Below are 19,551 nucleotides of genomic sequence, written 5' to 3' on the forward strand. Positions count from 1 at the left end.
GGGAGCCTCGGAGCAGCTCCCTGCTGGGGCTCGCTGCCGCTGCCCCTCGTGCCCAAGCCAGGGCTCCTGGGATCAGGCCAGTGGTGGGCAGCGCCAATCTCCTCCTGCATCCATCCCTTGCAGCCATCTCATTAACCCCTGGTGTCTGAACGAACATTATTGGTGTCAAATTAACTCCAGCTTGATCCTCTCTGGGCTTTGCACAATCCAGGAATAGAGATTTCTAATAAATCTCAGCGCCCAAGGTTCATTTGCCATCGCTGCCTTCCATGGGTCAGGTTCATGGGGGAACGTCTCTCTGTAATTATTGCACAGTGTTTGGTGTTAACCACACCTATCAAAGATGCAGAACACAGCTAGGGCCTCATTAAAGACTGTCATCGTGCTAATTAGGTAGGTCTCATACTTAATAATGGGGAACTATTTCATGGCAGTTTCATGAAAAAAGAGGAGAAAAAGCCATTATCATTTCAGGAAAAGTCCCTGGAGAAGTGAAATGGTAATTCACAAATTCTACCCACATCTATTAGCAAATCCTGCTCTGGAGACAAAACGAGGTAGGATGACTGGCTTGGCTGATAGTCTTTATTGTTTGAATGCCTCTTAAAGAATATTAATTAAATATTTTTTCTCCCAAGAACGTGGAGCTCCAGCTACATTTACTTGCATTTCTCAAGTGGCTTTTTGAAGCCTAGAGCACACTGAATTTGTCACTGTAAACACCTTGGAAAATCCTATTTCAGTGCAAGATAGCCTTTGAAGACACATTTAGGAGGCAGAGGGAACATAAACACATTCGAAGCTATGCTGAGCGCTTGGTCGGCTGTCTGTGTGAAGCTCCCTGGAGGGTCTCTGCTCCTTCGAGAGCAGGAGGAACAAAGCGAACGCGACCTCCCAGCCCTGGGCCGTCCTGCAGCCCGGCCCAGGGCTGATGTGGTCCCGCTGGCGGCCGCAGGCAGGAGCAGGGCACGCAGCAGCGGGCACAGTGGCCACCCCGAGCCCCTTGGCACTGACCCGCTGTAGCCGGTCCCACCCCGCCGCCGGGAGTTCGGAGGGTGCGGGCACAGAGGCGGCAGCGCCGGCTGCAGCGGGGGCATTGGGTTGGGTGGGAAAGGAACGCGTGGGCGGCTGCTGGGCCAAGAACTGCCCTGTCCACGCGGGACTGGAAACAATAGCGTTTCCTCCGAGCAGGGAAAGAAAGGTCTGGTTTCAGAGCCAGGCTCTCTGAGGGCACGGGACGGGGGCCCGAGGGTGCCTGTGGCCGGTGCCATGCGGCTGGCACGGCGCGGGGCCGTGGCAGCTGCTGCAGCGCGGGGCCACAAGTGCTTGCTCCCAAGAGAAGCGTCCCGCGGGCTCCGTGTGAGACCGCATCGACAGGGAGCGGTGCTGCCAGCAGCTGCTGGGGGGGTGGGTGTCAAATATTTGCAAGACAGCACATGTTTTGGCGTAGCCGGTCATTTATAACCCCTGAGATGCCCAGCAGCCACACAGGCTGTTTGTCTTCTGAGCCCCAGCCACGGGTGAAGGAGGGGCTGCACGAGGGGAAACTGGGGCAAATCCCAGACATCGCTTTTCCCACCGAGTGGTTTCCAAATGCACATTTTAGGCTCCAGCTCTCACTGCATCCCATATAATTGCACCATTTTAAATCCCCGTGCAGCAGGTATTGCCTTAGCAGAGGAAAAGCCTTGCATGGAGGAAAACAACCACCCGAGTGCCCACAGCTGTGCAAAGCCCCTGCCCTGCCGCTGTGCTCAGCTGGGGCTCCTCCTGCACTCGTCCCAGCTGAGGGCAATGCCCGTGTCCAGCTTAAAAAGGCACAATCAGGCCAGGGGGTATAATCAGCCCCTGGGACCCCTGCTCAGCACCACTGTGTGGGGCTCAGCTTGTGGAGCCAGACAGGTACAGCCAGGACTTGATCTGGGGGTGGGCGTGGGGCCTTGGGGTTTGGCAGGGCTTGTTGGCTGGCTGTGGGGGCCCTGTGGTGCTGGGACCCTGGTTGGGGCAGTGTGTGCTGTGGTGTCAGCCTGTGAGCTGTGGTGGGTCCCTTAGTGAGGGTGGAGGGAGCAGTTGCCCTCCTTAACCAAGGAAAAAGAGGGGGATTCAGCTGTCGGTGCAGGAAAGAGCTGCTGCTCTGTTGTGCTGCTGCTTATAGAAAGCTCTTTCTCCTCTTTGCTGATCCTACAGAAAGGGCTGGTGGGAGCTGGGAGGGTGCCTTTGTAACAAACAGGATGAGGTCCTGATAAAAGAGGAGGAAAACAGAGTGCCCCAAACAGCCTTTCAGCATTCAGAGAAATGGAGAGAAAGCAAAAGCACCCAGAGCTAGAGCCTGTGAGGAAGGAAAACAAAAGCTTGCTTCCAGCTCAGGTTCCTGAAAAAGTGCTGAGCATAGCTGTCAGATGCTGACCCACTCTTCTCTCCTTGTATGGGCAGAAACAGGGCTTGTCTTGTGCCTATATTTAATTTCTGAGGGGGGGAGAAATTCTCCCTCTATGCCTCTGCTCCACTGGCCTCTCTGTCCTGGGAAGCTAAAACGTGAATAGAATTGCATGTTTAAAAAAACAATGCTGCTGTTCACCCACGAGCCCTTCCTAAACTTGGGAGTGAGCAGAGCAGGTTTTAGCAACCTAATGCTGCTGTGCAGGATGTGCTGAGCGCTGGCAATGGCAGCAGCAGCCCCCCAGGATGTCCCCCTGCTGAGGACTTGTGCTCTCCTTGCAATGGAGCCAGATGGGGCCTGGCCCCAAGCCCCGGCCACCGGCCAGAACCGGGCTGAAGCACCCCTGTGGGCATCTGAGTGCCCACAAACTGCGGTTTGGGTTCTTGGGGCAGTGCCAACCCAGGAGATTCTGCAGGGGAGAAAAGGCTGATGGACACAGGGCTGGATGCTGGCACCAGGACACAAACTGCTCCACAGCACACAAGGACAATGCTGCTTTATTTGTAGCTCTTGGAGAGCTGGATGCTGAAGGAACTTGGTTCTTTCAGGACAGGGTTTGTACACAACAGCATGGGAAACAACAACAACAAACATCTCTTGCAATTCTGTGTCACAGTGCAAAGTTAACAATAAACATCTGTGGCAATGCTGTATCTCAATATGAGCCCGGGGGAGAAGGACACGGAGAGAGAGGCGAAAGCAGCTGAAGTTTCCAAGTGTCACAGATGTCCATGGAAGGAACCTCCAGTCCCGCTGGTTTAGCAGGAGGGGAAAGGAGAAGTGCTATGAGCACAAGGGAGATGCAGCTTGGGGGGATGAGAAACAGCTGAAATGCAACAGAGCTGGGATTCAACACCTGCATGTAGCAGTTCTTTGAATTTAAAAGATGGCAGCACTCGATTTTTTTCTTAACATTTAAATAACAAGTCCTTTAGGATCACTGCTAGAATTGCCAGGTTTATAACCCAGTTTTAAGTGCACACAAGCAGTAAAATTATTAAAAAATTACATATTTGCACACTCATACACACGCACACAGTGAATTTTGTGCTTCAGCTATTGTAACTGGAGATGACCTGAATGGGCCTGAAGGCGCTGTCACGAGGCAGACTCCAGGAGCCGCTATCTGTGGCACCGCTCACCCTAAAAGCTGCCAACAGTTCTGATTATTTCTGCAAACATCAGTCCCCACGGGCTGCCTCAGTGTGTGGGGCTGAGCCAGCTGCTGCTCGGGCTGCCCCTGAAGCTGCAGCTCAATGGGAGATGCCATGTGCAGGCGACTGGAGCCACGGCATGGCACGCTTTGCAGAGACCTCTCGGTCTTGGCCGAGAGCTCGGGGGGCTCCTGAGAAGTGCATGGCCTCAGCTCCTCCCTGGTGCAAGAAATGCTTGGCAGAGCGGGGGACACTGACAAACTCAGACCCAAACGGCTGTGTTGATATCAAACCCGGACTGGGTGTAGTCTATGGTATCGTGGACTTTCTTGGTGCCAGTTTTGGGTTTGTTGATACTACCTTCTACCTTCGGGCACCTCTCCACTTTGCTGTGGTGGTTCTGGATGTTCCCATGAAGTGGGAAGTAAAAAGTCCCCTTGAGTTTGTTCGTCTTTTTGGGTCTTTTGGAAATATCAGGTTGTTTGTCTTCAGGCGGTAGCCAGCAAGGTTTTTCCTTGAGAAGCCTATCTCGGTCTGGCCGAACGCTCCTCAGGAACTTCTTGAAGATGTTGGCTGTGAGGGAGAACTTCCTGCAGAGCTCCTGGGACCTGCTGGCGGACAGGGAGGCCTCGCTTTTCTCCCCCTTCTTGTCCAGCTCTGGCAGATCCAACCAGTTCCCAACCAGGTCTGCGAAGATGTTATCCCCCAGGACCAGAGGCTGCCGGTTCCTGCTCTGGGACATCAGGGAGGATGTCCAGTCGTGGCCGTCATCACACCCCTGGGCACTCCTGGCATGCTGGCCACCCCCCAGCCATGCCCTGGCTGCTGGGCTCGAATGTCCTCGGGTGGACGCGCTCTGCTCTGGCTGGGGCCGAGGAAGGTCCCTGTGTGTGGGAGGCAACCTTGCTGCAGGTGCTCCTGGAGGAGGAAGAGGAGGAGGAGGAGGAGGTGTCCCCGAGGTGGCCGCTCTCTGGGAGCACAGTGGGATGGGGCGAGCTGGCCGGCTGTGGCACCGCGCATGTGAGGGATGTGGGGCTGCAGCCCCCTGCTGCTGCCCGGCCCCGTGGCCCTGCTCCACTGCTCCGGCAGCGCTGGTGCTGCTCTGTGCTGGTGCTTCGGCTCCCCGAGATCTCCAGCTGCTCCAACGCCGTCTGGACCTGGAGGAGCTTCAGCTCCTGCAGCGCACCCATCATGCAGTTCATCTGCTCGTGCAGCCCGTCTCCCACCTCCTTCATGGACAGCTGCGGGGGAAGAAGCAGGCACCGAGTCAGTGTCTGGGGAGCAGAGAGGGCAAGGAGGCTCGGACTGAGGGGCAGGAGAGCTGGGCTTGCAGCTCGTCTGACGTGTGGCCGCCCCCCTTATCGCATCTGACATGCAGCATACCTCTACCACATCCATTTCATGGAACGGCAACCGGATATTTCTCAAATTCTCTAAGGGTTTTAAATGGTTTAAAAATAATCTGGACCCCCTAGGAATAAGATGAGCTGACAGAAGTAGTGGATTTTTTTTGACCTGACAACAAAAATAGTTTGAGTTCCCATTAATTGCTTGGCAGAAACCCAAGGTGTATAACTATGAATGGTTTTGGCTGCCTCCAGTTTAAGTGTGTTCCACTGCTTTTGTTCCCCTTGTCCTGAGTAACAAACTGAAACTGGGAGTCAGAATAATGAGGAGACCGTGCCTTCCACTGAGAACTGTGCTTCTTTACCTGAAGTGCTAAACTAAATTAAAAATCAACCCTAATAAGGATCACATTAGTTCACAATATATCTTCAGGTTTTAATACTCTCATTACATCTATCACTGGAGGATAATCAAAGAAATGTCAATGCACTTGAAATCTTGTACAGAACAACCAACAAACTCTAAACTTATTTACAGCACAACAGCGATCTCTTTGATTCCCCAGCTAAGACCATCAGCAGCAGTTCTGCTTTATCCCTGAAATTTGCTATACAGATTTAACTCTCTATGTTAGACTTGAAAAACACAAGGTATTTTCCAGAGCTGCTAAATTCCCCTCTTCTCTTTTTGCTCTGTTGCTTTCTCTTCCTTATGTAGGATCTGGATCATATTCCCGAAGCGGCACCATAAAACAAGCGGGCTGTACTTTCCAACAGCTGCCACTGCTAGTGGGGAGGGGAATGGGAAGGAGAGAGGGAAGAACAGCAGGGGATGGCAGGGCTGGAGGTGAAGGCGTTGCACTGATATAAGGTGGCTTGCAGAAGAGATTACCACTGTCTAGGAACAGCTTTAGCCTGTACTGTCAAAAGCAGTTTAAAAGGCTCATCATTTTTTTGTACAGCAATAGATCTTTAAGTTTGATATGAAAAAGGACAGATGCATCTCTTGTTCAGCTTTACTTTATGAAGCTTTACTTTTTTACTTCATTTTTGCTAAATTAGTTCAATTATTTGCTCTATTTCCATTTCTGTGCTCATATCTGAGCCGTGCAGCAAAGCAGTCATCAAAAAACTTGATTCTCTGTTACAACCTAGCTCTGAAAGTGGAAAGCTTCACAACAGTTTCTGACCACAAACCCCCATCTCCATTTCATAACCCCAAACCTAAAATTAGCAGGGAGATTCCACTGATTTTTCAGAGCTTCCCTCCCAAGAAACTTATTTACCACCCAGAACGAACGCGCTAGCGGTGGAGATTCAGAAAAACTCTGCCAACTTCCCGATCAACTGTCCCCAGCTATCTAATTTTTTAACATCAGCAAATAAACCTCTGCTTCTGCAGATATGCAAATAATGCCCCACTTCCAGACTAACACAGCTCTTGGGTTACCGGTACAAAAGCTGAGGCCATATGTTCTACAAGCTTCAGACAAAACTATCACCTTACCTCTCCAGATTTGCGGTAATGCTCCTCGTCCTAACCTTTCTCGCCTTATTAATGGAAGTCTGTTTTATCTGGGGCTTTGCAAAAAGCTGGATTTGGAGCTGGCTCGGCCCCTCATTGGCCGCTTCCCCTCAAATCCCCTGGCGGGCGCAGCGGCACAGCCACGCTGTGCAGAGTGACACGGGTCCCCCTGCACCGCCCGGGCTGACTGCAACCCCAACATATGCTGGGCGGCTCCGCTGTTCACCTCATTGATTCAATTAACTCCCCCCTGATGGGTGGTATCATTACAATGCATGCCTCATCCGGCAAGGCTCTATTAAGCATTAATATTTCATGGGCAGCATTTATCATCCGCGTGCTCGTTTCTCGCAGACGGACCCAGCCTCCCCCCAGTGAGAGGTCTGAGCCCCGAACACCCAGATTCCAGCGCTCCCCTTGCGCTCAGAAGTGAGCCTGAATGAACGAGCTGGTTCTGCTGAACCAGAGCCAGCACCAGCCTGGGGAGCCAAGGCACTGGAAAAGCAGCGGAGATGCTTTCACCTGTGGAGATACTTTCCTGTAAGTGATGCTGAGGTTTGCGTGCTCCTCACCTGCTGCCCAGCAGTGCGGGGCAGGACCTGTCCCAGCAGCTCGCCTCTGGCTGAGATGGCCTCGATGTCCCCCAGCAATGCAAATCCACCCCACCATCAGCAGAAGGGCTGGGAAGGTGCTGGGAAGAGGCTTTTAGCTCTGCTTAATTATGCTGCTAAAGCTTCGGGTTGTGGAAGTTGAAAAAACAAACAAAAACCATTCCAAGAAAAACCTGCTTTATCTTTTGCTATTCGTGGCATTAGCTTGGTCTTTCACGGACTGAAGAGTGTGAATGAAACCCAGCCCGAAGTGAAGTCACTGACTGGTGACCAAACAGTCTGCAGGGGCTTGGATTTCATCCACTTGTAATTACTCTGCGGTAATTAAGAATACTTGCCACGGAGAGAAAGCTCTGGAAAAAGGAGTTTCTTCTTTTGTGTCTAACAGCCATTCTCCTGTTTGCCAAGAAGAAACCCTTCCTCCCAAGTTCACTCTGGCTTCTCTGAGACTCTCCAGGCTTTAACTGCTGACAAAAGGAACAAGCTTCCCCATATCTGAGACCACCACCCTGGCCAAGGTTCAAGATTAAGTTCTCTGGGATGCTAGAAGGAAAGTTTCTGCAATTAATGCAGCAGATTGGGCTGGAAGTCAAGCAGATGCTCTGGCTGCAAGGTGATGGGAACACGAGGCCGAGCAGAGAACCCCTGCAGCCCTGCGAGCTCTGTGGTCAGGCACTTGGTGTAGAAGGAGCTGGGATTTGTGAAGAACGAAAGCGCAATTTCAAACAGAGCGTGAATGCGAGATAAACCCCGGAGAGCCTTAATTTGGCATAGAGAGAGACCCTGACTGCACTTGCTGAGGTTATGCAAGTGACTTTATGTAACCCGGCCACCACGGGGCATCAGGAGATGTTCTGTCTTCTGTGCTTGCGAGCTGCAAATCCTAAATCTGTTCCCGAACCAGCCCTGGTGCTCACTTGCCCTGGAGAGCAGGGCACGGGAAGCGGTGTTCCCTGCAAAACGTCAGCTCTGGCATGGACCTCACCCATCAGCATCCTCCCTTCTGCTACCTGCTGGCCCCTGCTTGGGGAGCACAGGTCAGCCAGCCGTTCAAGGGACTTGGGGTGCCTGATGTGAGGCTCTCGTGCTTCCATACAAATAGTTGTTCGGCCCCTCTGTCCCCAACAAAAGACAAATTAGAACTATGACAGACATTCAGATTTCAGTTAAAATTGGATTAAATTGCATCATTTCTGAGACTTTGGCAGTCCCTAAAAACGGGCACGAAAGAGTTTTAGCCTAGCTCTGCACAGCCCGACACAGATGTCTTTCACAGCAAGAACACAGGGCTGAGCGCGGCTGTGGCGCCCAGGCCCTGGTTCAGTGGGAGCTGTTAAACGTGTCCTCCTCCTCCAGCAGTAAGGCATTGCCTCCTGATCAATCCGCCTGTGAAGACATGAACAAGGCAGCTTTGGCTAAACGCTTCTCTAAAGCTCAGTTAAAGCAGTCACCTTGAACGTTGGAGACTGAAGTGCAAAGTTTGAGAGCTTTCCAAGCACTCTGGGGTGATCACCAAGGCATATCCGATGTAGGGGAAAAAATATGGTGAGTGTCTTGCAAAAATGGCAACACTCAGATATGTTCAGGGTTTTTTTACATTGAAAATCTACCATTTTGGATGGCAAAGGCATCAATTAATTTGAGAGTTATACCTTTTTAATCATTTTAATCATTTCCTCAAAATACTTATTCCCAACCAGTTTTCACAGCTTATAAATCAGTGATTCCTCCACCGATTAACACAGCAGGAGGACAACCTGCCCCGAGGAACATCCTCTAGCACTCACTGGCATTTTATCAAACTCAAAGCCATATACTTGAGACATACAAATAAGGGAGATTTCACTTGCCATTTCACTCGTAAATAACTTTTTAAGCTCACTCTGGGAACGAAGTTTTTCCTATTAGCATCTAAATTCACCGAGTTTTCAGAATTCAGTTCTGCTCAATCCCTCAGGCCACAGCTGGTTTTGTTCCCAGCCCATCCGCACATCTGGCCTGCCCAGGACCGCGGCGCTTTCTGGTGCTGACCAGAGAAAAGAGAAAACCCAGGGAACGCATCGCAGCTTGCAGCTGAGCACGGAGCTGGGAAGAAGAGCTCTGAGCCTGCCCCTCGCAGCAGGGAGGAAGACAGATGTCCAGCTCCTAGGTAAAGCAGCGCAACGAGAGGAAGTTATTGCTAAGGGGACAGGAAAGAGCAAACGGCAAATAGCAATTCTCAATAATGGTGCTGGTAGGCAACAGAACCAGGCACAAACAATTGGTATTTAAAGAGGATGACCTAATAGAGACCAAAATTATTTTAGAAATGCTGAGCTGATCATATTGTTTCTGTGTTTTCCTTTGGGTCACTGAGTAGATTAATCTTCGGCAAGCCTGCAACTGTAGCTGGGCACAGCTCTGCAGTGCTCGCAGGGAGCTTCCTGCTAGCTCGATGTCATGCCCTGCTTTGCTTTCCCTGGATGCCATGGGCCTGCGATGGTCTTTCTGTCCTGGAACTTTATTACTAGGATTTCAAGTCTTTTTTTTTTAACCTCTTGTCTTCTCAGAATATTTTAGGAGCAAATTAGGATGTTAAGTGTGAGCTCACAATTTATCTGGAAGAGGAAGGATGCTGAAACTTTACTGAAGAATTTCCCAGTGGGATAAATGGCTCTCAAGCAGATGTTAACCGTGAAAGACGCAGTTCACATCACTCGATTAACTATCTTCCTTACTCTGTTTCCTTCCTTTCAATTGTGGTGGTGTTGTTCTGTGCTTCCCAATCACATGCATTTAAAGGCAAATCAGAAAATCAATTCTCTACAGCCAGCAAATAATCAGAAAAGAACTCCGGCCTTCAGACTTCTCAACACAGGGCTGAGGAAGACCTTAAGCCTCAGTGTACAGACTGTCCATTGAAGATGATGGTTAAAAATGTCAGTTTTCAGCCAAGTGGCCTGCCTGCATTGGGGTATCTGGTCATAAAAATTCCTGAATGTGTGCAGCTGTGGTTAAAAAAAAAATCCCCAGTTTTCATCTTCAGAAGTCTTCTCTGGAAATAAACAAATGGACAAGGCCCATAATTGCTTTTTCTCTCCCCCACGTTCCGTGTAACAGGAATTCTGCTGCCAAGCTTCTGCTTTGTGCCCTCCCTCAAGGCAACGCCAAGGAAAGATCTGCAATAACCATGCAAGTTTTCCAATGCCATCCCAGCAGCAATGGGAAAAGCCCCCCTTAAGGGGATAAGTTCATCAGCAGATAAAAACGAAGCTGCATGCTGCACGTTTCCACCTGCTGCAGTTGTGAGCAGCGATGTCAGCCCTTGACTCTGTCGCTTATGCCCCGTCTACTGCAGACCACAAGAGCTGCTCCTGAAATAGCACTCATGAAAGTACAGAGAATCCTTTTCCAGCATGACACAGTTACTGGAATAGGACCCAGTGTGAGACAGTAAAAATAATTAGCTGCATTTTTCAGTCAGGCCAAATGTTCTATTCCTGTAAGATATTCATAGCAAGAAACATTGTCTACCAGGACATAATACGAGAAGGGAGTCAGACTCTATCAAACTCAGTAATTTGATGTATTTATGATGAATGTGCAGGAGAACATTCAGAATTTCGAGTTGGAGTGGTGTTTTTTGTTTTAAGTATCTACTTTAATACTTGTCCTTTTAGAGGGGGAAAAAGGCAGCAGAAAGCCCAGAAATATCCTGGATACCTCAAGAAAAATCAAAGTGTTCAAAGTGAAGTCACAGCTATGGCTAACTTGACTGCGACCCCTCACCCCGACAGCCATGCAAACCCTAAGTGCAAGATAAATCTGCCCCATGAACTCACCAGTCCCTACCTAGATAAAGACAAGCGATTTATTCTTCTGGTAGAGGAGCCTTTAAACCCCAATCCCATTGTACTCTGCTGATGTTACTATGTATAAATGCAAACAATCCCCGTGTCAGAAAGTTTACAGAGGTAATGCCATCTGCAGCATGAGACACGGAAATGAAATTCCTCTCTCCTAATCCCTGAGCAAGACAATTCTTGTTAAATCTGATCTTTCAGCTGAGATAATATTCTGTAACTCAGAAAGCAAAGATAATATTTCTGTGCCTCAGAAGGATGTTTGCAGACTCGGAGTCCAGCTGATAGCCAAAAGGACTCACAGCACCGAGTTAACTGTGTTAAGGGAAGATGTGTGAGTGCTGTGGCACATTTCACAACTGCCGTATAAAGGACAGATGACAACGAGTGGAGAAGCAGAGTTTACTCTGTGCCAGGCCTACAAACCAGCCCTGCATGTTCTCACATCCCTAAATCTCCAGGGGCTTTAGGAGGAGGTGGACAAGGTCTGTGTTTTATATGTCAAGAGACTGAGGAGCAGAGAGCAGACACGGCTGGTCCAGGGCTGCCCCGGACGCGGGTGTCAGCGCCGGGACAAGGACCCCAGCTTCGGAAACGGATCCGACCCTGTGCTGTGCTCGGGTCGCATGCCCGGCTATGATGAATGGCTGTGTCAGCTGAGACTCTCCTGGCTTTAAAACATTTGCATGTGGAAGCTTCTGAATGAATTCCAATCAAAGGGACACCACACATGCCAGAAACTATCAGCTTACAATGGAAAACATGCAATGGGAATATGAGTGCTCTCATTGAGTGAAATGGGCCAAATTTATCTCTGGGAGCCATCGTGAGAGGCCTGGCAGAGCCTTCCCAGAGGCTGACACGGAGGCTGGTGTAAGCATGCCCAGACCCACGCTCATCTGTGACTTGTCTGGCAAAGCCCGGCGTGATCTCAATGCACAGGCTGTGTGTTGAAACGTCTGGGCACACCAGCAGCCTGAGCCAAGCACACAATTACTTAAATATGGTTTTAATACATAAAACAGGAACAAGAAAAATCAGAGCTGGAATCCTCGAATCCCACACTGATGGGGGATTGAGTTGCACTTGCAGATAACCTTTCCTTGTGAACTGGGAGCTGTGCCAACATCCGCTTTTTTTTTTTTTTTTTTTTAAAGTCCTCAAAACCAGCCAAAGGCTGCAGTTGAAACTGAAGCAACCTAAACTTTTGCAGACCAGGTGGCTTCCAGCCTCTGCATTGTACTGACCAGAGCTGCTCCGTGAACAGAAGGCAAATCTCTGTGTTTCTGCGCTCAGCGTGATGCCCTGGAGCTGGGCACAGGGCTCCCGTTTAAGTGCACAGGGGCAGCTTGTTGCCTCTGTCTGGCAGAGCAAACAGACCGAGTCCTTCCCACCATTCCTCCCGCATGATTCTTGGTTCTGGTGCGTTTAACATCTGGAGGCATGCCCTGCCAAGTAATGAAGAAAGTGGCAAGGAAGGCAGGGTCAAGAGGCTCGGTTCCCACTCACCATTCAGGGCAGATGGCTCCAGCTGTCTCCTGCACTGCTGGCTGGTCTTTAAAGAAACATTAATCTATTTTAATTCCAGACTATCTTGACAGTATTGATTTTTAAAAGCTGTTATTGCCGAGGATATCACTTATACTTATTGTAATTAATACAGACCTCCTGCCCTCAGTAAATGCAACTGCAGCTCCCCAAGCTGCCGATGAAAGCCACGATCTCGGAGCGCGCCTCCAGCGCTCTGAGCAACTCCAAAGCTGCACATCAGTATCCTGAGAACTCGTTGCTGAAATACGTTTTTAAGTAAGGGTAATTTGGAGGGGGGAGGCTGAGAGGAGGAAAGAACGTGACTATTTAAAACCAAGCATATGAAGATGGGGCTACTTTCAGTTAAGTCACGACTGGTCCTACTGAAGGTGATAGATGTCCCTTCCCAGTTTAAGCCAAGCGTCTGCATAAATCTTTGCCAGGCTAAGGTCCTGGTTTATTAACATAATAAAAATTGGCATTTTTACAGTTAAAAGTAATCTATTACTGCACTATAGCAGGGGCATGAATAAAACCAGAATTTTCTCAGTTCTGGTATTTTTTGCTTTTCACGTTAAGTGTCAGGGATCTGTCTTCAAGTATATTCCAACCACCCAGATGTTGTGTTGTGCTCTGCAAAACAGGCACGTTTCTGAATCACAAGCCAAAGGTGCAATGCTCAGGCTTCTATATAAAATACTGCTCAGATAATGAGACTAATTATTAATAAGACAAAAAACAGCTTTAGTAACCTTATCGTAAGCACACTCTTTTGAGAGTGACTCATTTCATCCACCTCACCCTCCAACTTGTTCAGATTTTAAAGGCCTTCCAGGTTACAACGTGCACGTCTCGTGTCACAATTTGCATTTCATTCACTGCACCCAGCGCGCAGCACGCCGCTGCCTCTCGCTCCCTTTGTTTTAGTTTGTGCTCCGGCCGCTCTGTTTGCTCGGGAAACATCGGGAACGCCACCGGGCGAAGCGTCACCGGCTGCTGCCAGGTTTGTCGGAGCGAAGCCCCCTGCCCACCTGGGAGCCCGCCAGCCCCGCAGGAGCCCGGGCACCGCCGGGGCTCGCGTCCCGCCCGGCTCCGACCTGGCGGTGACAAAGGCGAGCCGAGCCCCGCGCCGCGGCGGGACGGGGACACCGCAGCAGGACGGGACGCGGCGGGGTAAGCCTGGCGCCCAGCTCCGGCAGCGCAAACACCGCCTGAAATCTGCGTCCCGCGAAGTGCTCAGGCGGGGGGGGGCTGCTCGCATCCCGAAGCCCCTCGGCCCGTTGGTGCCGTGCCCCGGCCCTTCCTTTTGTTCCCCCCGGGGTGTGTGTGTGTGGGGGGGTGATGGGGGCTCCCCGCCTTTCCCCCCCCCCCCCCCCCGCAGCCGAGGTCCCCGGGGGCTGCCCCGGCGCTGCAGGGCGAGCGCACGCTCCCCTCGCATCGTCGCCATCCCGCAACTGAGTCCTGCCGGAGGCTGCCGCAAACGCTTCTTTGATTTCTCTGATCGCCGATCTTTGCGGACATCGGGGGGGGGGGGGGGGGTTGGTTTCTTTTTTCCTCTCCCCCCCCCCCCCCCCGGTTCAAGCAGTCCCCCTCGCACCGACGGCTGCCCGCACGGCCCCGGCCGCAGCGAGCCCCGCGCCGCCGCCCCCCGCCAAGCACCGGGATGGGGGGGGGGGGGGGGGGGCACGGCTGGGGGTCCCCCCAGCCCCGAGCCCTGCCCCAAGCCCTTACCAGCTCCTGCCTCAGCCGCCGCAGGTGCTGCTCCATGGCCCGGCGCGGCCCCGCCGGGAGAGCGCTCCGCCCGTGCAGCCGGGGCGGGGAGGGAGGGGAGGGGAAGGAGGGACGGGAGGGGGGGGCTCGCCCCGGCCCCCGCCCGCCCCCGCGGGGCGGCACCACCCGGCGGAGCCTCGGGCCGGGATGGGACGGCTCGTCCGGGGCTGCGGGGTCCGCGTCCTGCGGGGTGCGCGGCGGGGCGGGGGTCCCCGGGGGTCCCCGAGGGTCCGCGGGGGTCCCCGGGGGTCCGCGGTTCCCGCCGGGCTCTGGAGCCGCGCTGGGTTGGGAGCGGGTCGAGTTTTTCGGTGTTCCTCGGGGGCGCACTTCTAGCCGGGTTGTGCTCGGCTGCTACGCGCTTGCTTTCTTTCACGGGCACTGCCGAGCCCCCCGGCCCGGCTGAAAGGCTCGTCTGAATTGTTGTGCAGTGGGAAATGCTTTGGTAGAATGAGAGATGCAACTTTGTGTTCTCAGCTTTGGGGTGAAAGACTATTGCTTGCCTTTTCTTGTAAATCTGGGGATTGACAAAGACTTGCTGAAACCTTTGCCTTTTCAGGTCTTTATTTTTTGAAGGAGAACGCTTTTTATAGTTGGTGGTGGGGTTTTGTTTGTAGAACTCAGCCGTGGTGTTTTTGAAAGCTGATCTTTATGTCAAAAATCCGACTTAAATGAGAAATTTGTGCACCGGGCTTTCATGTATGTTTGGGAAACACTCTGAAGATAACATTTATCCATCCTTCCAGCATCTCTTTTACTATCGGTCATTTCCTGTCTCTTTATTCGTTGCAGGATTTCCACATCCTAACGAGGAGGCAGGCAAGTTGCACCTCTCCAGGACTTCGTGGAACGCGTGGCAGTAAACATATTAGCATGTTAAAGAAATGGCCTTATCAAAAAGTTAATCGCTTCCAGCAGTAGGCTGTGAAGTGAGTGGGATACCTGCCAGTCTCAGAGTCTTTCTTAAAGCCCATGCCAACTGGCCCAGCTATAAACTTTTGCTTGAAATCTGGCTGGCAGGGTTGGCCAGCTGGATGTTCCCCACAGCCCAGGGTTGGGGCAAGCATCTCCCTTGCCTGTTCAAGCATACCAAGTCTCATATGGCAGTTTGAACAGCCAGTCAGTGGTAAAAAATCAAGAAGATGGCATCATGTGGAGAATACGGGCTGGAACGCCTGCCTCTGCCGATTATTAATGCTACACCGCCAGAGCCACGTCTCTTTTTCTCTGTCTGCACTGCACGGGTCCATTTGCAGAAGAACCACTGCCTCGGATTCGAGGTTTCTGTCTTGTTTGGGTGGCACTAGACCTTTGTTTCTCCTCTATCAGTAGCATATTTTTGTAATTTATTGAATTACCTCAGTGCTGTAAAGTAATATCATGCATTACACCTTCCTTGTGGCATGGCACCAACGCTAAAACATGCTGGCACGTTCTCTTCACATATGTAATACGTAGGCCTAGGTTCAGCTGGTTTGAGCTGAAAAGTGACCAAGAGCTTAATTTATCCAAGTCAGCTTTGAAGCAATTGTGGTTTTAGGTATTTTTTTACATTTGGTAGGGAATGGACTGAGAGCAGCCATCAAGAGGGAATGAATCTGTTCTCCCGGGTTACTGTGTCCGGGCCAGGTCGGCTGCTGCCGAGCCCTGTGGTTTTGGCATCTTGCAAACCTGCGTGAAATCAGGTCAGGGATTATCCTAGGCACAGGATGCTCTCCCCAGCATTGTTTTATGGTACTTTGTTTGTTTGTTTATTTATCCTATTGTTCTTGAATTTGTTTTAACTGATGCTTTTCACAGTGCTTGGAATATTCCAGTACAAAAAAAAAGTACACAAGGTTATTTGAAGCTTGAAGTCTTAGGTAATCAATATTATATTTTCCAGCATGCAGGAGGCCAACTGCATGTGTGTATGGCCACTGGCAGAGGCTGTGTTCCAGAAAGCTCCTGTAACATTTGCAAGACTGAACCTTGGGATCTGCCAGCAGAAAACAGGGAAGAGGTTTTAGCCTGTTTGCCTTCTGTTTCAGGTTGTCGGTTTGGTCATTTTTTTAGCCTCCAGGATTGCTTGTGCCCAGTGAGGCTGATGAAGGAGTGCATGAGGACAGAAAAGACCGGAATAGTCATGTGCTCCAAGCTTCTGGGAACTCACAAGAGTACAGAAAAATGAAAAATAAGTTCTCAGTAAGATTTCCCCACTGAGCAACATTGGTCTTTTCCGTGTAGATGAGTGACTCAAAGCAACGTGGACCCTGCATGCCGGGCCCTGCGCTCCCTTCCACTCTGCAGTGGTGTAAGCGATGAGCAGATGGTGCAGTGCAGTGGAAAATCAGGTCTCCAAGAAAATACAAAGATGAGAACAAAACACCCTTAAGCAGAAAGCTACATGACTTATTTCAGTATAAAATGAAAAACTGAGATCCTTGGGCAAAAAATAGAAAATACGAGTTGTGTATTCCACTTACGTGCAATGCCTCATTCCTTCTCATTTGAGAAAACATCCATCCCTTCACAGCTGAAGGCTTCCTTATCTCATTTGTTGTCTTTCAGTTCATTGATCTTGTTCCTCAGTGCTCTCACGTGACTGTTCTTTGTTGAACTAACAACCATGCTTATCTCTGAATTTTCTTTCATTTTTATTTTCTTGCTCACTGAAGGCGAATCTTTTAGAATTTCTTCTCACTGAGACTGCAGCATGACCTGAATTGCATCCATCATTGCTTAACTGCACTGGGCCCTAAACAGCCAGCCAAGATATGTAAGAACATAATGTGAAAACTTTAATTCTGGTTTTATATTCGTGCTTATAAAGGTAAATTACTCCTGAAAATGTGACTGTTTATTCCGTTAAGTTACTTATTTGTGCAGTCTCTGCACTTGTAGCCTTTGAAGTTCCTGTCAGGCTCCCACCTCACTATGCCTCCTTCCCAAAAGTAAAACTTTTAATGGCCCAGCCAGATTGCAGCCCCCGACATTCCCCTGGTGCTCGAGTAAGGACCAGGGCAGGGAAACTCCTCCTGCACTCTGCGCTGTCTGGTGTTAAAGAACTATTGGATTACAGCTCGGCTGGCTGCATTTTGGTGACCTAGATCGTGTTCATGCTAGCTGAAAAATAATTTAACAAACCTTGGTATAAAAACTTATCCACGATTAAAATGGGATGGTATTTATTTACTTGGAGCACAATGACCAGAGCAAACTATTGGCAGTCATGATCAGCCCATCGTCACTGGTATAGTTGGAATAGTTACTCTGAGCTGGTATTCTGATGTCTGCTTTCTGTATCTCTTTAACGTTATTATATTTAAAATGGAATTCTACGTTTATACCCGTCTTTCACTAGCATTAAAATAAATTTTTATTTTTTTTTTTAAGACACAGAAGGTTCAATAGTTTTCAATTAATTTTCAGCCTTGGCTGGTGACAAAGAGGTAATTTATATATCTGAAAATCAGGAACTTACTTTAATTTTTTTAACTTTCTCCTCAGAAATATTCACCTTTAAGAAAGGGTAATGCATGTATTCGAGTATCCGTGTGTGAGCGTGCCCTCTCCTCCTCAACTCCTTCAGTACCAAAACAGTAAAGATAAATAATGCAAGGCCTTTGCCTGTGAGAGCTTGCTATTTAATTCATGTGTGCTGTAGCGAAGGGTCAGAAAAAGACTGGAACTGGAATGTGGGAAGAATAAAACAGTAATGTCTTTGCCTGTAAGTCATGGTCATTAAAGGTTGTATGGGGCGATTTGTAGGAGTGACAAGTGCTGCTTACTTTCTGGCCCTCTAGCACTCTGCATTTTTTTGGCATTCAGTTCCAGATTACTGTTGAGTTTGCATATGAAGTTTTTTTAATCTGGAAACAGCTGCATCTGTACCTGCTTTTGCAGTGACTCCCCTATATACTTTGTATTTTAACTGAAATTTGTAGAGTTCTTCTGGATCCTTCTGAAGGTCATGCCCAGCTAGGAACCAAATCCATTCACCGCAAGGGCACTGAAATGAGTCTTAAATGGATGTAAGAGCCTGTCATTATTATTAAATATCCCATAACATAATATAACAATTATATTCTGTAATAATATTATATAATTCTATAATGTATCATCCTATAATATGAGTCTATAATACAATAACAACTATCCATACACCTGGCTTGCTAGAAAATATCCAAAACTTTGCCAACTAAAGCAAGAAAGAAGACTTTGCTGCCCCAAAGACTTGCTACTCATTGGTAACTTGCCATCCATCTTGTTTTCAAAGGAAAAACGAATGTGCAGGGTGCTTGGAGTCAATTTTTGGCGGTGAATATGAAGTCACTGTCTATGCTAATTTCAATGGCCCCTTTCACTGTGATGTGCCCTACTGTACAGAGAACAAACACAGTTACCATGGCAGTGTAAACACAAATACATACCACACTCAGAGCCATTCCCATGTGCTGCAGAGAACAGAGAAAGTTCATTGTCTTCATCTGAACACATCTGGGAAAGAAGGATGAGATTATCTCACTTGAAAAATATTTTTAAATATTATGGAAACCAAGACTTGTTCTGAATGACTCCATGTCCTGGCAGATATGAAAGACGATCATTTGAAGCTAAAGGAATAAGAGAAGGTAGGTGCTTTTTTACAGTAACAATGTTCAAATCTATAATGAATGTACTTTAAGAAGATATACGCAGCCTGACAGTTCTGGAAGCCAGCACAAATTCTCTGGGAGCAGTTTACCCCAGTCTTCTAAAGAGTTAATAGAAGAATTTAGCTGTAGCGGATGAAGAGAAAGTTCCACAGAAAGAACAGATTGATAAATCACTGGTGAGTACTTAGAACTGATACTCGAGATGTCAAGATGCCTCTTTGCACTCTGTGTTAGCCTTAGGATGCACGCTGAATGCTGAACGTGTGATATGGACCTTTGCCTTCCTGCTGAAGGCAAGTGCTTTACAATCTGAAACAGCAAGAACCTGACCTTGAATATCATCAGCATGCACCTCTCAGGTGCTTTATAAGGTCATTTATCCAAAGCTGATATATTAATATATAGATTCATAAGGAAAATTAATCTTGGATGGAAAATTGAATATGTAATATGCACCTCACAGAATCATAGAACGGTTTGGGCTGGAAGAGACCTTAAAGATTACCTAGTTCCAGCCCCCCTGCCATGGGCAGGGCCACCTTCCACTAGATCAAGTGGGACAAAGCACCAGGTGGGATCATAACACAGACAAAACAGCGGTGAGCACCGTTTTGAGGAAACGTGCAGTCAGCAGTTATGGGATAATTTATCTCTAGTGAGATGTTTGTGTTTTTTTTTTTTTTTTTCCCTAAGCCCCAG

At 49.3% G+C, this 19,551-nt stretch overlaps 1 protein-coding gene across 1 annotated transcript; it reads right to left on the reverse strand.

Moving 5' to 3' along the window:
• Window positions 1–2,921: 2,921 nt before the first annotated feature.
• Window positions 2,922–14,311, reverse strand: INKA2 (inka box actin regulator 2). Its single transcript, XM_066983094.1, is given in 3 exon segments — window positions 2,922–4,372; window positions 4,374–4,835; window positions 14,180–14,311. Coding segments are annotated over 3 exon segments (1,014 nt in total). The 5' UTR covers window positions 14,216–14,311; the 3' UTR covers window positions 2,922–3,856.
• Window positions 14,312–19,551: the final 5,240 nt, after the last annotated feature.

This window comes from Anser cygnoides, chromosome 25, assembly GCF_040182565.1.
Source record: "Anser cygnoides isolate HZ-2024a breed goose chromosome 25, Taihu_goose_T2T_genome, whole genome shotgun sequence".
NCBI lineage: Eukaryota > Metazoa > Chordata > Aves > Anseriformes > Anatidae > Anser > Anser cygnoides.